This window comes from Dipodomys spectabilis, unplaced genomic scaffold, assembly GCF_019054845.1.
Source record: "Dipodomys spectabilis isolate Male_0828 unplaced genomic scaffold, ASM1905484v1 ptg000173l, whole genome shotgun sequence".
Lineage (NCBI taxonomy): Eukaryota > Metazoa > Chordata > Mammalia > Rodentia > Heteromyidae > Dipodomys > Dipodomys spectabilis.
Genome location: NW_024870850.1, coordinates 807,333 through 829,807, shown reverse-complemented (window position 1 = coordinate 829,807; position 22,475 = coordinate 807,333). Strand labels below are relative to the sequence as shown.

General features: G+C 37.8%; 1 protein-coding gene and 1 pseudogene across 1 annotated transcript; both read left to right on the top strand.

Moving 5' to 3' along the window:
- The first annotated feature begins 6,819 nt into the window (after nt 1-6,819).
- Nucleotides 6,820-16,986, top strand: LOC122119849 (vomeronasal type-2 receptor 116-like). The gene is made up of 7 exons (XM_042693923.1): nt 6,820-6,825; nt 7,423-7,475; nt 10,554-10,831; nt 12,429-12,730; nt 13,417-13,644; nt 14,553-14,676; nt 16,070-16,986. The coding sequence occupies exons 1-7, from the start codon at nt 6,820-6,822 to the stop codon at nt 16,984-16,986; spliced, it is 1,908 nt and encodes a 635-aa protein (XP_042549857.1).
- A 4,314-nt stretch (nt 16,987-21,300) lies between these two features.
- On the top strand, nt 21,301-21,621 carry LOC122119838 (annotated as a pseudogene).
- The last annotated feature ends 854 nt before the right edge of the window (nt 21,622-22,475 follow it).

The following is a 22,475-nucleotide window of genomic DNA, read 5'->3' as shown; positions in this document are numbered from 1 at the left end:
GTGATTCCCCGGATAAGAACAGTGCCTAGGCAACCAAACACAGACCTGAAGACAAGACATCTTTATTTTTAGGATGACTGGCATCCATCCATCAGAACCCTGAGCTCTGATGTCCAAGTCTGTGCCAATATATTAGGTTAAGTAAGCCAATCATATTAGGTTTAGTAAGCCAGTCCCAAAGAAACAGAAACTCTATAGTTTCCCTCATTGGAAATAATTAGTTTGTCCATTAGATAGTCCTGACAGAGAACCATAATAGCTCAATATATATCTGTACATATGTACATATATAACTAACACCCAGACCTGGAACAACAGGTCTTTTTTTTGGTTGTTGACCTTGTTGTTGCCAATATACCGTATATAGTTCTTTCTTCTTATTTAATTTAATTTTTACTTTTTCTTTGGTTTACCCCTGGCAATCACTGTCTTTGATTGCAATTCCATATGTTTTTGTGGGTACATTTATCTGATTTGGGCAAGGGGAATAACAAAATCCTGAAACAAGGACAAAGGATGAACCATGCAACAATAATACCCACAAGACACTATGTAAGAAATGAACTTTACAACTTTGGGGGAGGCAAGGAGGAGTAGGGGAGGGAAGGGAGAGTGAGAGAAAAACAAAGGGATGGGTAACAATGTTTGACAAGAAATATAATCATTACCTTACTCAGGTACTAGCATCTTTATAATAAAATAAAATTTTAATAAAAGAAATTTTCCTTGAAAACACCTCATTTAAGCAATTAATAATCAGTTAATTAAATTGAATATATTTAATTATACTAATTTATTCATTTATGGTTGACAAATAATTCATAGCATTTCCATATTCTGTGCATGTTTTTACTGTTTTCCTTGTTGATTTCTGGCCTCACTACAGTGTGATGGGCACGTGTGCTCAATAAACACACATTCAATACATTTAATATCTCACTGGTTTTATTCAACAGCATAAAGAAAGCAATCGATATGGGGGGTTGATTTCATACCTGTCGATTTTGTCAAAGTTCTATATCATCTCTAGTAGCTTGAGAGAGGAGATTTTTTAGAGTCCTTTTAGTACAGTATAGTAACTGTTTTACTTCTTGCTTCCCTATTTGGTTCCCCTAAATGTCTTTCTCTTGCTTACTACTCTTGCTGGGAATTCCAATGCTATGTTGAAGAGGAATGGAGAGAATGGATGTCCTTGTCTTGTTCCTGATTTTAGGGAAATGGCTTTACTTGTTCACCATTGAGCATAATGCTGGCTGTAGGTTTGTCATATACAGCATTTATAATATTGAGAAACATTACAAGGATTCCTAGCCTCTCCAGGGTTTTCTATCACAAAGGGGTGTTGGATTTTTCTGCATTGATCAGGATGATCATGTGGTTCTTATCTTTGTTTCTGTTGATGTATTGTGGTATGCTAACTGACTTATATAGTTTAAACCAAATTTGCATCCCTGGGACAAATCCATTTTCACCATGCTATATGAGTTCTTTCATTAGTTTGGAGTTCATGTACCAGTATTTTGTTGAGAATTGTCTCATCAATGTTCATCAAGGAGATAAACCTGAAGTTCCCTTTCCTCAATGTATACATATCTGCTTTGTGGATAACTGTAATGCCTGCTTCATAGAATGAATAGTGTTCCCTCACTTTCGTTTTCATTGAAGGGTTTTATAATTGATAATTCTCCTTTATAGGTATTTTGAATTTGGTTGTAAAGGCATCAAGTCCTGGGCTTTTGTTGGAAGTGAGATCTGCTATTGCCAGTTCAATCTCATTGTTTCTAATGGGTCGGTGTGTTCATTTTAATTTATATATTTGTTTACTTTGCATTCTTACTATAGAGTTGATACACAGAAGGCTCACAGTGACATGTGTTAGGTAATCAAACCTGAACACAATTCTTTTTGAACCATATCTCCCCTTCCATCTCTTTCTCCCAGTCTTTTCCTCCAGTCCATACACACAAGATGGCCAGTTCATCTTCCACATAGTGTCTAATGGTTAACACTTGTTCCTCCTTGTTCCAATCTTTATGTGCCCCCCTTACCCTCCCAAATATAAACAAAAGGGGAGGAGACCGAAAAAGAGCTTTGATGGGAAACAAAAAAGTCTTTTGTTTCCTTTTCTTAGAGTTCATTTCATAGCATATGATTTTATATGGCCATATATTACATAGCTATTGAGCCAGCATCCCCTATTCCTATGCTTGTCCTCTCTTGGCCTATGTATGTTAATGTCTATGGTCCTATATAAGTGCGTGTGCACATATATTTATTTACATATTTATATATTTACATATTTTCAGTGTGTTTACTTGTAGATTTCTAGATATATTCCACTTACAGAAAACCAGGGAAAACATGCAAACGATATTTCTTTGGCTCTGGCTTACATTACTTAATCTAATTTTTTTCAAAGTCTTTCCATTGCCTTACGAATGGTAAATTATCATTTTTTCTGACAGATGAATAGAATTCCATTTTGTATATATATACCAAATTTTCTTCTATTTGTCCACTAAGGTTGACATGGGTTGATTTCATATCTTGGCTATGGTAAACAAGGCTGCAATAAACGTGGCTGTTTAAAGCTTGGGGCTTTAGTATGGTCTGGTTTGTGGTCCATTGGATATATGCCCAGGAGTGGCATTGCTGGGACTAAAGGAAGCTCTGTGTTTAGTCTTTTAAGGAACCTCCATACCACTTTCCAGACTAGTTGGACAAGTTTACACTCCCACCAACAGTTTCATAGTATTCCTTTTAGGACTCATCCCTGCCAACTTTTGGTATTGTTAATTTTCCTGATAAAGTCGGCTCTAATTGGAGTGAGGTAGAATCTCAATGTTATTTTGATTTGCACTTGTCTTGTGGCCAGAGATGTTGAACACTTGTTCGTTTGTGTGTCTATTGGCCATTCTTTTTCTTCCTCAGAGAAGTCTCTCTTTAAGTGAGCCTATTTATTGATTGAGTTGTTGAGTTTGGGGAGGTTTCTTTGGAGGGTTAATTTTTTGAGCCATGTCTATATTTTATATATGAGGCATTTGTCTCATGTGTACTGAATGAAGATTTTCTCTCATGCTGTGTGTTATTTACCTTGTTAACTATGTCCCATGCTATGCAGAAATTCTTCAGTTTAATCCAATCTCATTTATCCAGTTATTCTTCAATTTGTTTGATTCTGTATCTTTTAGAAACTCTTGCCTTATTCCAAGAAGGTTTAGGATTTCCCTTATCTCTTCCTGTAATATTTGCATACTACATGGTTTTTAGTCCACCTACACTTGTTCTGGTACTAGGTGATATATGGATATCTAGCTTCAGTTTTCTGCATGTAGCTAACCCAATTTTCCAGCAAATTTGTGTAACAGGATATCTTTCTTCCAAATTGTGTTTTGGGCTCCCTTATCAAATACTAAGGGGTTCTATATTGGTGGGATTGTTTCTGCATCTTCTGTTCCATTGTATTTTTCCTCAGGCCTAGTCTTGTGACACTAATCAGCTATTTTTCTTACTATGGCTTTGGAATATATATGATTCCCAACTTTTGTTAATGCCAAAGTATTTTCTTTTTTCTGAGGCGATTACAAATGATGTTGCTTTTCTGATTTCAGTGTTGTTGGCACACAGGAAGACAACTAATTTTTGTGGGTTGATTTTATACCACATTACTTTGCCAAATGTTTAAGTCAACTCAAATAGCTTAGGTGAGGAATATGTAAGATTCTTTAAATACATGATCATATTGTCTGTAAAGAAGGATAGAATTCCTTTTTCTATTTAGATCCCCTTTATGTGTTCCTCTTCCCTTTTTTTCTCTTGGTAGGAATTCTAGCACTATGCTGAAGACGAATGGAGACAGTGGGAACCTTTGTCTTGTTCCTGATTTCAGGGAGATTGGTTTTAATTTTTCCCCATGAAGTATAATGCTGGCCCTAAATTTGGCATATATAGCCTTCATTATATTGAAGAACCTTCCATGGATTCTGAGTTTTCAGAATAAAGAGGTGTTGACTCATGTCAAATGATTCTTTGCATATGTTGAGATGAACATGTGGTTCATATGCTTGCTTCTGTTGATGTGTTGAATTACATTAATTGACTTGCTTATATTGAACCACGTTTGCAATCCTGGAATGAATCCCATTTGATCATAATATGTAAATTTTTTGATTACTCGATGAACTTGGTTGGCCAGAATTTTGTTGAGAGGTTATCTATCAACATCCATCAAATTGATGTGTCTATAGTTCTCCTTCTTTCGTGGGTTCTTATCTGCTTTTGGAATGAGTGTTATGTTGGCTTCATAGAATGAGTTTGGTAGTGATCTTTCTCCTTCTATTTCATTGAAGAGTTTGAGGAGTATGAGACTGAGTTGCCCTTTGAAGACCATATAGACTTCTGCTGTGATTTCATCTGGTCCTGGGCTTTTCTTGAAGAGGAGGTTCCTTATTGCCATTTCAATGGCTTTATTTCTTATGGATCCATTTGCTTGAGATAAATCTTCTTGGTTCATTTTGGGGATATCAATGCTCTCCAGAGATGCTTCTATTTCTCCCAGATTCCTGAATTGACAGTCATAAAGGTTTCTGAAGTATTCCCTAATAACATTATGAATCTTGCCTATTTCTGTTCTGATGATCTCATTTTCAAGTCTAATTTTATTAATTTTGGTGTTCTTTCTTTCATCAAATTTTCTAAGGAGCTATCAATTTTGTTACATTTTTGAAAGCACCAGCTTTTTGTGTTGTTCATCCTCTCATTTTTTTACCCTCTAATTCCTTTATTTCTGATTCATTTTTTATTATCAACTTTTGTATATTAATTTTAGATTAGCCTTCGTCCTGTTTTTCTCAGACATTGAGTTGCATCACTAAAATGTTCATTTGTGTTTTCTCCAATTTGTTGATCTCAGAACTATAAATTTTCCCGTGTTCTGTCTTAGTATGTCTCAGAAGAGCTGGGGTTTCTTTGTAGTCATTGTTCTTACATTGTGTAATGATTTGGATTTCCCTTCTAATCTCCTCAAGTATCCTTGACTCATTCACTAGTTTGTTGTTTTTTTCTCTATAAGTTAGATTTTTCTCTAACAGCTTTTGGGGTTGAGCTCTAATTTTCATCCAGTGTGGTCTGATAGGATTAAAGGGAGTAAGGACAATATTTTTTTGATTTGCACAGGTTTGCTTTGTGACCTAACATGTGGCCTATTTTGAAGGATTGCCATGGACTGCTGAGAAGAATATATATTCCAATGCTGTTGGGTAAGAGTCTGTAGATGTGTGTTCAATCTACTTGGTCGATTTAGTTTATAGTTCTAAAGTTGCTTTGGTGAATTTTGCCTAGTTAATATACCCAGAGATAAGAGTGATAAGTTGAAGTCTCCAATTATCAATGTGTTTTGACTATGTGTATATTTAAATCAAGTAGTATGTGTTTGATGAAGTTGGGTGCTCCAGCCTTTGAAGATACTTAGAATTGTCATATCTTTTGTATAGTTTGTTATTTGTTTAGTTAGTGTAGTGTAGTGAAGTACAATAATTGCCATATATAGTATATACTATAAAATTCATATAGATATCAAAATATACTATCATTCTATAGTGGTTTCTTTGTAGTCATTGTTCTTACATTGTGTAATGATTTGGATTTCCCTTCTAATCTCCTCAAGTACCCATTGCTCATTCAATACTATGTTGTTCTCTATAAGTTAGATTTTTCTCTGACAGCTTTTCGGGTTGAGCTCTAATTTTCATCCAGTGTCGTCTGATAGGATTAAAGGGGGTAAGGATAATTTTTTTTTAATTTGCACAGGTTTGCTTTGTGACCTAACATGTGGCCTATTATGAAGGATTGCCATGTGCTGCTGAGAAGAATATATATTCTAATGCTGTTGGGTAAGAGTCTGTAGATGTGTATTCAATCTACTTGGTCGATTTAGTTTATAGTTCGAAGGTTGCTTTGGTGAGTTTTGCCTAGTTAATATACCCAGAGATAAGAGTGATAAGCTGAAGTCTCCCATTATCAATATGTTTTGACTATGTGTATATTTAAATCAAGTAGTATGTGTTTGATGAAGTTGGGTGCTCCAGCCTTTGAAGATATTTCAAATTGTCATATCTTTTATATAGTTTGTTATTTGTTTAGTTAGTGTAGTACAATCAGTATAATATACACTAAATAATTGCTATATATAGTATATAGTATAAAATTGATATATATATCAAAATATAGTATAATTGTATAGTTCTCTTTATTAGTATGTAATGATCTTGTTTCTCTTTCTTTACTGATTTTAATTTGAAGTCTATTTTAGCATATTAGGATATTAGGATTGGTACTCTATCCTCTTTATTCCAAACTTTCAATTGGAGAATGCTCTGTTAGCAAGTTTTGTCTAGTGTAGGCAACAGATGGACAGATCTTGCTTTTGGATCCAAGTAGTCAGTCTATGTCTTTAATTGGAGAGTTAAGTCCATAAATATTGAGGGTTAGGACTGAGGGGTGTCTGGTAATTACTGCTGTGCTATTTCCAGCTTTAGGGGTTGTGAGTTTTTCCTGTTCTTAAAAATAAGTAAGGATCTCTATTCAGTGTGCCAGAGATCAGGGCTATTCTGCATTGCAGTTTCTATGGGAATTGCCTAAGTTGGGACTCCTTTAGAGGAAGAGCCTTATTTCCAAATTGTAATTTGACTCTTCTTGATACTGGAGCTATATGCAGCTGCTACCAGCAGTGATGCTGTGTGGGAAATGTAATAGGGGAGGTAATAGTTTTTAGCCTTCTTTCCTGTGTAGAGGTGAGTTCTGGTGTTTCCAGGTGCCTCCATGGAGGTATGTGTTCCCTATGTGTGTTGGGATCTGCTGGTGGAAGTTCTCATCAGAGTTTGGGAGTTGTAGTTTGTTGGCACAGGTGCAGATCATGGAGTTGTTTTCCCAGTTGATTCCCTGGCTACATGTAGCATTGGTATCCCCTGGCAGGAGTTTGGGAGAGATTTTGGAGTTGTAGTTTCCTGGCAGAGAGGCAGAGCTAAGTCTCAGGGGACTCCCCTAGTATTGAGTGACAAACAGTATGGGGAAAGAGTTTGGTTTCTTGCCCTCTTCAAATATGCTCCCTCCTCCTTAGGCAGGAGATTCAGTCTGGGCATTTTGGATAACCACAAGGAGCTGGTCCTTCAGGGAGGGTCCCAGATGAGGATTCACAGATTCTGGAGCCTGTTCTGAGCTGGCAAAAGGACTCTTGGTGAGGGGCCTCTGTGTCTGAATGCAGCAATCTCAATCCCCTCTTCATCCCCCCCCCCCCCACACACACACAAGGGTCCTGTGATTTCTCTCTCCTCCACTGTGTTGTGGCAGCTGTAGCAGCCTCTCAGTAGGGGTCCTCAAAGCTGATTTCAGATCTGACCTGTGTTTCCTCTTTGTGTTCCTAAGGTTACTGCAGTGTGGTGTGATTTCTTCAGCATTACACTGGTCTTCTGTTTAAGGTGTGGCATTTCAGGCATGTCCTTCTGAGTCTCCCAGGGCTGCCTGGGGAGGCAAGTAGCCTAGGCTGCAGCTGCTCAGCAGGAGTCTGCATGCTGTTTTGATGTTTTCTGAGTTTGTGTTTCTGCCAGGAGATTTCTTCTTTATTAGAATGAGTCTCTGTGACAGAGGGACCCATCAGCTGCACTGGACATTGACCAAAATGAACTAAGCAACTCAATGGCAGTGATGGGAAGGAGGGAACAAGTGGGAAAGAGGCAACAGCTGATGCTATACAAAACAAAGAAATGTACATATTGCCCAATGTGGAAGAAATAACTGTATCGCAAAGATCATAGACCTCATAAATGTTATAGACTGTAATGGACAATTTGCACCAGGAAAGTTAGAATGTGTTTGTGACTTTAACTGAGTATCACAATCCCACAATACTGTGAAATTTGGGGAATTATGTAACCACTAAATCACAATAAAAATTTGAAAAAAAAAAAAAAAAAAGAATGAGTCTCAGGCTGGGAAGGTAGCTCAGTGGTAGAATGCTTGCCTTGTATGCTAGAGGCCCTGGTTTCGATTCCTCAGCACCACATAAGCAAGGGAAAAGAAGATGGAGGTGGTGCTTTGGCTCGAGTGGTAGAGTGCTAGCCTTGAGCTGAAGAGCTGAGGGACAGCGCCCAGGCCCAGAGTTCAGGCCCCAGGACCAGAGCCAAAAAAAAAAAAATAGAATGAATCTCTGTGTAAACTTTTATTGGAGTGCAGCTCTTAAGGTGACATATGTGCTGGTACGCTAAGTGTCTGTTTCAGCAGATACATAGGGAGTTGACTTGTGATGAAGCACCTTCTTCCCGGAATTGTCAGGTCAGTCTTTGAAGTGCAATCATTAGGGTATTGACTTGAGATTTTCTGTTGTTGATATAAGCATGTACAGCCATGAATTGTCCTAAGAACTGCCTTGTTGTGTGCCACATTTGATATTTTATGTATTCTTTTCCTTTGAATCAAAAAAAAAAATTGAATTTCATTTCTTTTACCTGAAAAACCTACTGAAGACTATGAAATGAATTCTTCAGTTTCCATGAGCAAGTATTTTCTATGATTGGTGTTGCTGTTGCACTCAACATCAAATACAGTGAAAACAGGGATTTTACCATGGGGAAGGGACATACAGAGCATCCAAGAAATCATCTTATAAATATGTTGGAAACAATCGCAAGAAAGAGAAAACATTTGAGTCCTCATCTTGGGGTTCATTTCGCCTAACATCAACTTATCTCACCGTTTCTGCTTCTTTCAGCCATATGCAAGTTATTGTAAATAAGGGAAACCATGGGACCTATGTTTCTTTGGGCCTGGCTTACTTCATTTAGTATAATTTTTTCCAACTCTCTCAATTTCCTAACAAATGGGGCAATGTCATTCTTTCTGATGGAGGCATAGAATTCCATTGTGTATATATACCACATTTTCTTGATCCATTCATCTACTGAGGGGCATCTGGGTTGTTTCCATATCTTAGCTATGGTAAATAATGCTGCAATAAACATAGTAGTGCTGGTAGCTTTAGTATGGTCTTGTTTGTGATCATTTGTATAAATGCCCAAAAGTGGGATTGCTGGGTCATAGGGGAACTTATGTGGAGTCTTTTGAGGAACCTCCATACTAATTTCAAAGTGGTTGAAGAAGCTTACACTCCCACCAACAATGCAGTAGGGTTCCCTTCTGTCCACATCCCCTCCAGCATTGACATACCACCTCAACCTAGTTAGAATGGCTGTAATCAAAAATAATAACAACAGATGCTGGAGGGCATCTGAACAGAAGGGAACCTTACCACATTGTTGGTGGGAATGTAAACTTGTTCAACCACTTTGAAAAGTAGTATGGAGATTCCTCAAAAGACTCCACATAGAGCTCCCCAATGCCCCAGCAATCCCACTTTTTGGCATTTACCCAAATGATCACAAACAATACCATAATAAAACTGCCAGCACAACTATGGTTATTGGAGCACTGTTTACCATAGTGAAGATATAGAACCAACCCCGATGTCCCTCAGATGAATGGATTAAGAAAATGTGCTATATATACACAATGGAATTCTATGCCTCCATCAGAAAGAATGACATTTCCCCATTTGTTAGGAAATGGAAAGACTTGGAAAAAATTATATTAATTAAAGTAAGCTAGGCCCAAAGAAATATAGGTGCATTGTTTTCCCTTATTTGCAATAACTAGTACATATTCTATGAGACAAACAGAAAAGGTCATATAAGATGATGTGAACTAAATTAACCACAAGGTAAGGACACAAGAGGATTTTCATTTCTTGCTATTGCCTCTAACATATTTATAAGGTACCACGTGTTTTTTTGTTGCTTTGTATGTCCCTCCCCCACGGTATAATCCCTGTTTTCACTGTATTTGATGATCATATAATTTGTGGAAAGGAAGGGAAAAACAAATTTTTTCAACCGGGATACAGGTTGAGCCACTGCAACAATGATATGTAGAAGATGCTTACCAAAAAACGAACTTTTCAATTTAGGCGGGGAGTGGAGGGGATTTGTGGAGATGGTAGGGAAGGGATGATATGGAGAAAACAAAGGAGGAGACAACAATGCTTCAAAAGTATTGTACTCATTATCGTGCTCATGTAACTGTAACTTGTCCTCCCTACACTATTCTCACAATAAAAAACTTATTAAAAGTTAAAGTTGGTGACAAAACCACTAGATTTTTTTTCACACAGGTGTAGCTAGTTGCCCTAAGATAAAGGCAACAGAATATTTCCTGTCTCATAAAAATCTATTCCAACAGATTTTGGCTGTAGTGATGGTTTGGTGGGGGGGGGGGGAGAAGCATACTCTCTCTCTCTCTACTTAACTGAGTTTCTGAATCATATTCATGACAAATGCCCTTCATGTCTTCATCTAATTCTCTATACAAGCATAACACATTACATTCATATTCCATTCCATTTGGGGTAATAATTTAAACAATTCATTGGTAAACAAGCAAGTATTTACTATACTAAAGTCATAAGTTTTTAATAATCCTCCTATATGTCTATGCCAATTATGCAGCTTTGTGTTCAAGAACTATCAGTTTGTGTTGGCTTTGGCTTTTGCTATTGAGGAGATCAACAAAAACCCTGATTTTTTAAGTAACTGGACTCTGGGATTTGACGTCTATGATATTCAATTCAGAACTTGGACAATGTTTAAGAATCCCTTCATTTGGTTCTTTGGGAAGTACAAGATTCCAAACTACTCCTGTATGAGAGACAGAAGGTCTATAGCAGTACTTACAGGACCATTAGGACAAAATTGGAACATTACTGGGACTCTACAGATTTCCACAGGTAAGAATGGTGGTGTGAAAAGTTAGAAAAACATCTACTTTGATGTCATTTCAGACATATCAGAGAATGATAGGAGAGACTGGATTTATAAACCTATCAAATTTTGTGGTATCAAAGAATAAGTATATAAAGATATATATAGATATATATCTACTGTTTGGAAAAGGATATGGAAAAGTTACAAAAGACAAGTAGATAATTTATTGTTGCAATCCTATCAATAATCTCCTATGAAAGAATGAGTAAATGTAAAATTAATTGGCAGTTTGAATATATTAAGCAGAGTACGAATGGTCCACACCAGTAATTCTAGCAATTCAGGAAACTTCTATCAAGAATTGACCAGCAACAAGCTGGTAGACCAAAAAGTTGGCTCAAGTGGTAGACAGTCTTGAGAGAAAAATCCAACAAAGTGCATGAGGACATGAGTTTGTGCCCCTCTACTGGAATGTATGTGCACAATCATACACACACATAAACACACACACAAACACACACACACAAGATATTATGTTAAATGAACTAAGTTAGGCTCAGCTTGAGATGGGGAATGTGTTCTCTCGTATGAGACAGCTAGATCTAAAATATAAACATGTATCACACACATAGCTTCATGTGTGTGTGTGTGTGTATGTGTGTGTGTGTGTGTAACCAACCTGACTAAAGCATGGTATATACACAGGTGGAGCTCAATGCTATGACTTTTCTTATCTAATGACAGTACAAAAATAAACACCATAAACCTGAAGCATAACTGAGAAGGGTAAGTGTTGAGGGAAAACATGAGAGGAATAGGGAATAAAGGTGATGGAATACACAGAACACTCACTGTACATATGTGAAAATGGAATTAGGGAGTGGGTGGGGTTGATATTGATGGGAGGAGTTTATGGAAATAGTGACAAAGATCAAGAGACATTATACAATTTATATGTTATACAACTCCTCAAAAACAATTAAAACATTTTTTCAAAAACTAAAATGAAATCTACCTTCCACCTACTTCAACTGCTTCTTCACATACATCAAGACTCAAATTTTGATGGATGGCAATACTCTAATTCATAAAGCATCCAATTTCCTTTCCCTTTAGCTTACCTTTGGGCCTTTTTCTCATGCCCTGAGTGACCATCAAAAGTTTCCTGCTCTCTATCAGATGGCTCCAAAGGACAGATCCATAGCCACTGCCATGGTCTCCTTACTGCTTCACTTCAGCTGGAAATGGGTGGGACTATTGAACTTAGAGGATGAGAATGCTTTGTTGTCTCTTGCTGAATTGAAAGAATAGATGGCCAAGAACAGAGTTTGTATAGCCTACGAGCTAGTGATCTCAAGGCAATCAATATCACATATACTCAAAGCCATGGCAGTTTATAATGATATGAATAAATCTTCAGCAAATGTCCACATCATACATGGTGATAATGGTTCACTAATACCTTTAATCGTGAGCATTGAGCAACTTTTAATAAAAGGCAAAGTTTGTATCATGAACTCACAGTGGGATTTCACCATGAAAAGGAAATATTTCATGGTAGGCTCATTGCATGTACCTCTCATTTTTTACACCATCATGAAGATGTTTCTGGATTCATAGATTTTGTCAAGGCAGTTAATCCTTCCAAATACCCAGAAGACATTTTTCTTGCTAGGATCTGGTTTCTGTCTTTTAATTGCTCAAATCCTCAGTCTGACTGTGTGACATGGGACAACTGTCCCCATGATGCCTCTTTGGATTGGTTGCCTGGACGTGTTTTTGACATGACTATATCTGGACACTGTTACAATATATACAATGCTGTGTATGCTGTGGCCAAGGCTCTCCATGAGATGCTTCTTCATCAGACAGAAGTTCAAATAATGGGAAATAGAAAAGGGACACTGCCTTCCCCTGCACAGGTAATTTCATCTATGTGGATGGCACATACTATGAGCAGAGGAACTTCCTAGAAGGTGTGTTATTCTCTGAAATTGAATGTTTCAGGTATTTTTGCAAGTCTCAAACTTTTCAGCCCAGTCCAGTTTAAATTGTCATACTCATATCTCAGCCTCTGGAGTAACTGGGATGACAGGTGTGAGTAGCCAGTAATCAGCTTATAAATTAATTTACTTATAAATAACCACAACGTGCCCATAGCAAATCTTTTGAAAACTAAATAAGGATTTTCTCTATACATTTCTTCAGGAATACCAAAGGATGGCATGCTCAACAGAATTTTCCATATTTTTCATATGGGATCTAGTTTCCCTCAACTTTGGTAATAAAAATGGAACATTCTCAAACTATAGACATTAGTAAAAATAGAGTTTCTGATAAACTTTAGCTGTGCAAATGAGAATTGTCTCATTCGTGGCTATATAGTGTAGGTTTCTCTTGAACAAAGGCTTGTACTCCTTTTCTGAGTAACCAGGATTCGGAAAATTATTTTTATTCCTCATTACATTGTTTAGACAGATACTTCAATCATTCTCAGTGCTATTCTTGAATTCAGAATTGCCTTTAGGTAATGAGTAGCATTTCTTAATTCACATTTTGTGTCTTACCATTGGAATGTACTTCACAATAATATGATGTCTCTCTTCAGTTGCTCCATTTTCTAAAGAACATCCAGTTTCACAATTCTGTTGGACATCAAGTGATTTTGGATGAAAAAAGGAAATTGGAGCCAGACTATGACATTCTGAATATTTGGAATTTTCCAGAAGGTCTTGAATTTGAGGTGAGAGTAGGAAAGTTTTCTCCCAATGCTTTACATGGTAATCAACTCTCTTTATCTGAAGATATGGTAGAGTGGACCACTGGAAATACAGAGGTGAGTTGGGTCTAATCCTAATAATTTTATCAACACACAAATAAACAAAAGTCACCCTTTACATTTATACTTGACTGAGTGTCAGCAACTTTCTCCCATAAGCCTACCTACTCAGATAGTTGAGATCTGAGTATCATGATCTAAAAGTCAGCTCAAACAAGGTCTGTGAGACAGTTATCGCCAATTAACCAACAAAAATCTGGAAGTTGAGCTGTGACTGAGTAATGCAATAATAACTTTCAGCAAAAAATTCTCAAGGCCAGTGCCTAGACATTGGATTCAAGCCCAGGATGGGAACTAAAAGTATTACATGTGTTCCTAATTTTTGATTCAGAATATTGTCAGGCTATAGTTTCCTATTTCCTACACTGGGATAAAGTACCTGACACAAATTTATGGGCTCAGAAGCTTTATTGGGTTCCATTATGTAGAAGTTTCATTCAATGGTTAGCTGATCTGCCTTTTAGGCATCTTTGGTGAAAGGAATGACTGAATATGCCATTATGAAGATTCATTCTTCATGACCACTGGAAACCTAAGAGGAAAATATGATGGGCCTATAAAAGGGAGGTCATCCACCAGGCTTTTCCCCTTGTCGCAGATAAGTAGGAGACAACATATAATGACATGAGTTTAAGAAAATTCTGTAGGGTTATAAACGAGGACTCATTTCCTCACCACAGGGTTCACCCTTTCAAAGATCCCATACTGTTATACAGTTCAACAGGCTAGCACAAAAGTCTTTAGAAATCATGGGATATGGAGTCTATAACACAATTCAATTTATCGACTGCACTTAGCTACATAGCAACATTATGCTGAATAACCAATTCTTTCCAACAATGGGTTTTTGGAGTTTTAGCTATGAAAGTTTGAAGAGTTATGGACAGATACTTGATTTTCCTCAGACTCCTTGCTCTGTCTGCAGTGAGCCTTGTGGTCCTGGATTTAGGAAATCTCCTCAGGAAGGAAAGGCTGCCTGTTGCTTTAATTGTACCCCTTGCCCACAGAATGAGATTGCTAATATGACAGGTAAGTCTGAGACTCTCCTCAGTTTTCCTCAACCAAACAAATCAATGCAAAACTTGTACATTGTGATTGCAGACCCCTTTTTCCTTTTCTCTGTTAATAATTTAATTTTGAGGGGCTGGGAAGGTTGCTCGGTGGTAGTGTGCTTGATTTGCAGGCATGAGGCCCTGTGTTTGATTCCTCAGCACCACATGAGCAGAACAAAAGCCAGAAGTGGTGCTGTGGCTCAAGCGATAGAGCACTAGCCTTGAGCTGAAGAGCTGAGGGACAGTGCCCAGGCCCAGAGGTCAGACCACACAACTGGCCAAAAAATAGTAATAAAAATAATAATAATAATAATAATAATAATTTGACAAGTGGTGGAACTGTTAGGTGAAATGTGATAGGTCATGAGCTTGAATTGCATATGTCAGTAATATTTTCTACTCTATTGCAGCAGGCAAACTTAGCTCCAGAAATCCCACTTATCACTCAGAGTTGAGACAAGTATAAACCCTAAGATGAAAGTAAACATGTCTTATTGGACATTGCTCACCTTTTTATTCAGACAGGAAACATAGACCTTGCACATCTTTATTTCTCTCTGCCCTGCACTGTTCATGGCACAGAGAAAGTACTCGTGAAGGTGGACTTTTTTTTTTGGTCCGGTCTTGGGGCCTGAACTCTGGGCCTGGGCGCTGTCCCTCAGCTCTTCAGCTCAAGGCTAGCACTCTACCACTTGAGCCACAGTGGCACTTCTGGCTGTTTCCTTTTTGCTTATGTGGTGCTGAGGAATCCAACCCAGGGCCTCAGGCATGCAAGGCAAGTGCTCTTCCACTGAGCCACCTTCCCAGCCCCTCAAAAAGGTGGATTGACTTTAAGAAGTGAGCATGACTATAAAGGGACCAAGAAGGTTTTCTCTCTTGCTATTGCTTCACATATGAGTTGGAGAGAAAAATAGGATGAGATGAATTCAAGAATGTCCAATTGGGATAAAATTAAAAATAAAATTATAAAAGTAAAAAAATTATAAAAATATTTATAAAAATTATAAAAATAAAAAATAAAATTACAAAGACATGTGATTAAGTGTCACCCATAGTATTTATTGTGGTTTGCACGAACAGTTAATAAATGTTAAGCCGTGTAGGAAATTGTTGTTAGGACATGAGAATGACCCAAAGTGCTCATTATCAATACATTTGATAATGACTGAAAGAAAAATGAGTTGGATGAAAAAATCTGAATAAACAAGTAGATGGAAATGGGAGGAGGTTATGATTTAGAAAAGATATAAATGTGCATTAATATTTACTAATGACATGTTATCATTACATCTAAGGGAATAATTTCCTAATTTCTTTGAAGTAAAAGAAGTTCAAAATAAGAACTAATGATAGCTTACACTCTTTATCAGAGATGGAGCACTGTGTGAAATGTGCAGATCATCAGTATGCCAACACACAGAGAAATCAGTGCCTCCTGAGAGATGAAAGTTTCCTGGCTTTTGGAGATCCTTTGGGCATGGCTCTGGCCTGCCTGGCTCTCTGCTTCTCGATTCTAACTGCTGCTGTTTTGGGGATATTTGTGAAACACCGAGACACTGCCATTGTCAAGGCCAATAACCGGACTCTCAGCTACATCTTGCTCATCTCCCTCATCTTCTGTTTCCTCTGTTCCTTGTTCTTCATTGGCCGTCCCAACACAGTCACCTGCATCCTGCAGCAGATCACATTTGGACTTGTCTTCACTGTGGCTGTTTCCACAGTGTTGGCCAAAACAGTGATTGTGGTCCTGGCCTTCAAGTCCATTTCTCCAGGGAGAAGGATGAGGGAGTTGCTGGTATCAGGGGCTCCTAACCTCATCATCCCCATCTGTACTCTCATCCAGGTGACCCTCTGTGGACTTTGGCTGGGAACCTCTCCTCCCTTTGTGGACACAGATGCACACTCTGAACATGGCCACATCATCATCCTGTGCAACAAGGGCTCCCTCACTGCGTTCTATTGTGTCCTGGGATACCTGGGCTCCCTGGCCCTGGCCAGCTTCACTGTAGCTTTTCTGGCCAGGAACCTGCCTGACACCTTCAACGAAGCTAAATTCCTGACCTTCAGCATGCTGGTGTTCTGCAGTGTGTGGCTCTCCTTCCTGCCTGTCTATCACAGTGCCAAAGGGAAGGTCATGGTGGCTGTGGAGGTCTTCTCCATCTTGGCCTCAGGTGCAGGGCTCCTAGGCTGCATTTTTGTCCCCAAAGGTTACAATATATTGTTAATGCCCAATAGAAATTCTCTGCATGGCTTTAGGAAAAAACGTCCACATAGCAGGAAAAATTAGCTTTCTTATGAAGAATCTCCTATGTTTGATTACGATACAGAAGGTGTGATCTAAATCTAGAATCATTTTCCATTGTTTTATTATATTGTAATGTGGATTTTAACTTCAAGAGTAAGGGTCTTTTGCTCATTTTTCTTTTTATTTCATTTTTTATTGCACAGAGGGGTTACAGTTGCATGAATAGGGTAATGAACACATTTCATAGCAAGTGTTGTTACCTCCTCCTTTATTTTCCCCCTACCAAAACTTCCCTCCCTGCTTCCACAACTCATCCCGCCACCCCCTCCCTGACATTGTAACATTCATTTTCAATATAGGGTCCTGTACATCTCGTCCTCATAATGGGTCAGCCTGCATCCCCATTTAAGCATTCTGCAATATCTCTTCCACTCCCCAAATTACAAAAATGTATATACAAGGTGCAGAATACCAGCAACAAATCCAGTGAAAACAGGGGTTATACCATAGGGGGAAAACATACAATAAATAGAAAGAAAAGGACCACATAGTGCATTGTAACTACATTAAAAACACTAGCATGTAAGGAAAAAAAAACTCTTCTGTCCCTGTCTTGGGGTTTATTTTGCTTAACATTATCTCATGTGGTTGTATGTACATACTTTTGACTTTGTCTGCTTGTCCTAGACATGTACTAGTTACTGTAAACAAGGGAAACCAGGTGACCTATGTTTCTTTGGGCCTGGCTTCCTTCACTGAATATAATTTTTTCCAAGTCTTTCCATTTCCTAACAAAAGAGGCAATATCATTCTTTCTGATGGAGGCATAGAATTCATATTTTTTTTCTTGATTCATTCATCTACTGTGCCCATATGGATTGGGTCCATATCTTAGCTACGGTAAATAATGCTGTAATGAGTATGCTTGTGCTGGTAGCTTTGGTATGACTTTCTTTACAAATTTTTGGGTAAATGCCCAAAAATGGGTACTTGGTCATGTGGAATCTTTTGAGGAACCTCCATGCTGCTTTCCAAAGTCATTTAACATGTTTACACTCCCACCAACAACGCAGTAGGGTTCCCATTTGGCCACATCAACTCTAGCATCTGTTGTTACAGGATTTCTTGACTATAGCCATTCTAGCTGGGGTGAGGTGGAATCTCAATGTTATCTTGGTTTGCATTTCTATTATGGCTAGAGAGGTCGAGCATTTCTTCATTTGTCTATTGATCATTCTCATTTCCTCCTCATAGAAGACTCTCTTTCAGTGTAGCCCATGTGTTAATAGTGCAGTTGTTACTTTGAGGATTTGTTGTTGGGAAATTGAGTTTTTGGAATTCTAAGTATATTTTAGATATGAGATGCTTGTCTGTTTTATGGCTACTAAAGAGCTTCTCCAAGTCTGTGGGCTTTCTGTTTATCTTGCTAGCTATGTCCTTTGTCATGCAGAAGCTCTGCAGTTTCATGCATTCTCATTGGTCCAAACTTTCTTTGATTTGTTCTACTTCTGGGTCTCTATTAAGAAAATTTAGGCCTGTGCCAAGGAGCCCTAGAATTTCTCCTATTCCTTCCTGTAATGTTTTCATGGAGTCTGCTTTTATTTCAAGGTCTTTCATCCATTTGGAGTTGATTCTGGGTAAGGTGATATATACGGATCCAGTTTTAGTTTTCTGCAAGTGTTTCACCAGTTTTACCAGCACCATTTACTGAAAAGACTGTCTTTCTTCTATTCTATTTCTTTAGCTCTCTTGTCAAAGATTAGGTGGCTATAGGTCTGTGGGTTCATTTCTGGGTCTTCAGTCCTATGCCATTATCCCTCAGGTCTGTTCTTGTGTCAGTACCAAGCTGTTTTGATTACTAGGGCTTTGTAGTTGAGTTTGAAATTTGGAATTGATATTCCTCCAGCACTGTTCTTTTTACTAAAGATTGTTTTTGCTATCTGTAGTTTTATTGTTCCATATGAATTTGTGGATTGCTTCTTCTATTTCATTACATAATGAGGTTGGAGTACTGATAGGTATCACATTGAATTTGTAGATAGCCGTTATCGGTATTGTCATTTTCTCAAAGTTAATCCTCCCAATCTGGGAGCATGGGGGAGAGAGGTGTTTCCACATGCTTAGTTCTGTTTTAATTTCCTTTGTCAGATTTTTAAAGTTTTCATCATACAGGTCCTTCATCTATTTTGTTAAGTTAACTGCTAAGTATTTTATTTTTTGTGGGGCTATTACAAAAAGGGTTGCTTTCTAATTTCAGCCGCACTCTTCTCATTATTGGCATACAGGAAAGCCATTGAGTTTTGAGGGTTAATTTTATCCCGTGCTATTTTGCCAAAGTTTCTGATCAGCTCAAGTAACTTGGGAGTGGAGTCCATGGTGTTCTTTAAATACAAGATCATGTCATCTGCAAAGAGGGAGAGTTTTACTTCATCCTTCCCTATTTGGATTCCCTTTATGTCTGCATCTTGTCTTATTGCTGTAGTTAGGCATTCTAATACTAGGTTGAAGAGGAGCTGAGAGAGTGGACACTCTCATCTCTTTCCTGAACTTAGATGAAATGGCTTTAACTTTTCATCATTAAGTATAATTCTGGCTGTAGGTTTGTCATATACAGCCTTTATTGTATTGAGGAATGTTCCATGGATTCCTAGATTTTCCAAAACCTTTATCATAAAGGGGTATTGGATCTTGTGAAATGCTTTTCCTACATCTATTGAGATAACTCTGTGGTTTTTATCCTTGCTCTTGTTGGTGTGATGAATTATATTATTTGTTTTGCATATATTGAACATGCTTTGCATCCCTGAAATGAATCCTGTTTGATCATGGTGCTCAATTCTTTTGATGAGTTTTTTTTTTTTTTTGGTTCCGGTCATGGGGCCTGAACTCTGGGCCTCGGCGCTGTTCCTCACCTCTTTAGCTCAAGGCTAGTGCTCTACCACTTGAGCCACAGCGCCACTTCCGGCTTTTTACCTTTTTGCTTATGTGGTACTGAGGAATCGAACCCAGGGCCTCAAGCATGCAAGGCAAGCGCTCTACCACTAAGCCACCTTCCCAACCCTTTTGATGAGTTTTTGAAGTCGATTAGCCAACATTTTTTTTTGAGAAGTTTTGAAAGATATTGAACAAAAAAAATGTGTCTATGGTTCACGTTCTTTAATGAGTCCCTCCCTCGTTTTGGGATGAGAGTTATGCTGGTTTTGTAAAAAGAATGTGGTAGTGAATTTTTGATTTCCTATTTATTAAAGAGAAGGAGGAGTATTGTTGTAAGTTCTGCTTTAAACACCTTGTAAAATTCAGCTATACATCCATTAGTTCCTGGACTTTTGTTGGCTGGGAGCTTTTTTATTTCTGCTTCTATTTTGATGCTTGATACGGGTGTGTTGTTTTAAATCATCTTACTTTAGGGCATGTCAATATTTGCTACAAATTTATCCATATCTTTCAGATTCTCAAATTTATTAGCATAAATGTTTGAGAAGTATCCCCTTATTATATTCTAAATCTTGGCTGTTTCTGTAGTGATGTTTCCACTGTCATCTCTGAGTTTCATTATTTGGGTGTGTTCTCTTCTTTTTCTGGTAAGATTTGCTAAGGGTCTGTCAATTTTATTCATTTTACAAAGAACAAACTCTTTGTCTTTTTCATTTTTTCTCTTGGTTTTGGTACTCTAATTGATTTACTTTGGATTTAATTTTAATTATGGGTGTCCATCTAGTTGATTGGGGTACAATTTATTGTTTTTTTTTCTTTTTTGGTGGCCAGTTATGGGGCTTGGGCACTGTCCCTCACCTCTTCAGCTCAAGGATAGTGCTCTACCACTTGAGCCACAGTGCCACTTTTCGCTTTTTTCTTTTTGCTTATGTGGTGCTGAGGAATTGAACCCAGGGCCTCATGCATGCAAGGCAAGCGCTATCACAGTGAGCCACCTTCCCTGCCCTTGTTGTTCTTTTTCAAGGAGCTTTAGGTGCTTCATTAAATTGTTCATTTCAGGTTGTTCCAATTTGTTGATATAGGAACTCAGAGCTATAACCCTGCCTCTGAGTACTGCCTTTGCTGGTTCCCAGAGGAGCTGGAAATTTGTGTGATCATTTTGTTGAACATCATGAACATATGAATTTCCTTTCTAATCTCTTCCATGCCCCACTTGAGATTCAACAGTGGGTTGTTAAGCTTCTATGTGTTATAAGATTTCCTTTGGGGGCTTCTGGTGTTGAATTCTAATTTAATTCCCTTGTGGTTTTGGAGAATGCAGGGTATAATGAAAGAATTTTTATGAGGGCCTGCTGTTTAACAAATGAACATTACTTGGGGGAGCAGCAGAGCGGCTCAGCTCACTCGTGCCCAAGAAGCTGCCCCTTCCTGGGGTCATGATGGGCAGCAAGATGGCATCTGCCAGCAGGGTTGTTCAGGTAGTCAAGCCACATGCTCCATTAATAAGACTTCCTAACAGAAGAGACAATCCTAAACTCAGTGCATCGGAAGCTTTGCGGTCTGCAGGGCTCCTACCTCACTCTTCTTTGGTCTCCCAGCATGCTAAAGGAAGTAAATCACCAGATGTGATGCATCAGGTTCCACCAGACACTGCAGCAATATTAAAAACATTACCTCAGAAATACAGAAGGAAACATATCTCAAGTAGAAATGGAATTTATCCAATGTGGTGGTCCAGAATAATTACTGAGGCTGCTGTCTATCATCAAAGAATTATCTTAATAATAAAGGACTTCCAAAATGAAAAGTACAAAACTGTATATTAAACAACCTTAATAAATATCCTGAGAAAATGAAATATAGAAAATATAGATGAATACTTGTATCTCCTAATTTATATAATCTTGGTCAGCTTCTCCACAAGTGTACCAAGTTGTTTATGTATTCTATACTTATTGAAGTATACATTTTTAAATGTTAGTTTATTAATTTGCTCTTGATTATCAAGTATTACTAGTGATGAACTATTACAAGCACATATATCTCGTAAACCATCAAAAAAAACAATAAATGAAGATGTAAGTACACTATATTTCCAACTTCCTCCCTATGATAATCCAGATATGATCAAAATACTTTGTCAGTTTCTAGAGTTTTGTCTAGCTTTCTTACTTTACAATTTCATTATTAGATTTGATTTTATATTACTGTGTAAAATACTGAATCCTCATTGTGTTATATGAAGTGGATGGGAAAATATTTGATTTTAGTGTTTGGCATAGTTTTGTGTAATTCCTGCTAATTTCGTCATAGTTGAGATTTCAGTAAATTCACACAACCCTCTTTTCTCTTAAATGAAGGAATAAAGAGAATGCATATATGGATGGGTTGATGTGTTGAAGAAAGTTTTTATGGATGCCATGCAGGGAGAAAGCCAATGACACATAAAAGAGAAGCTCAAAGATAAATAGGACAGAAATAAGAAAAAGGGAATGAGGAAAACATATCTACATGAATCCCCCAGCAACAAATCTTCAAAGAAACAACTGCCCAATAAATAAGTGGGGTTACAGAGAAAGTTCTCTGAAGAAGAAAGA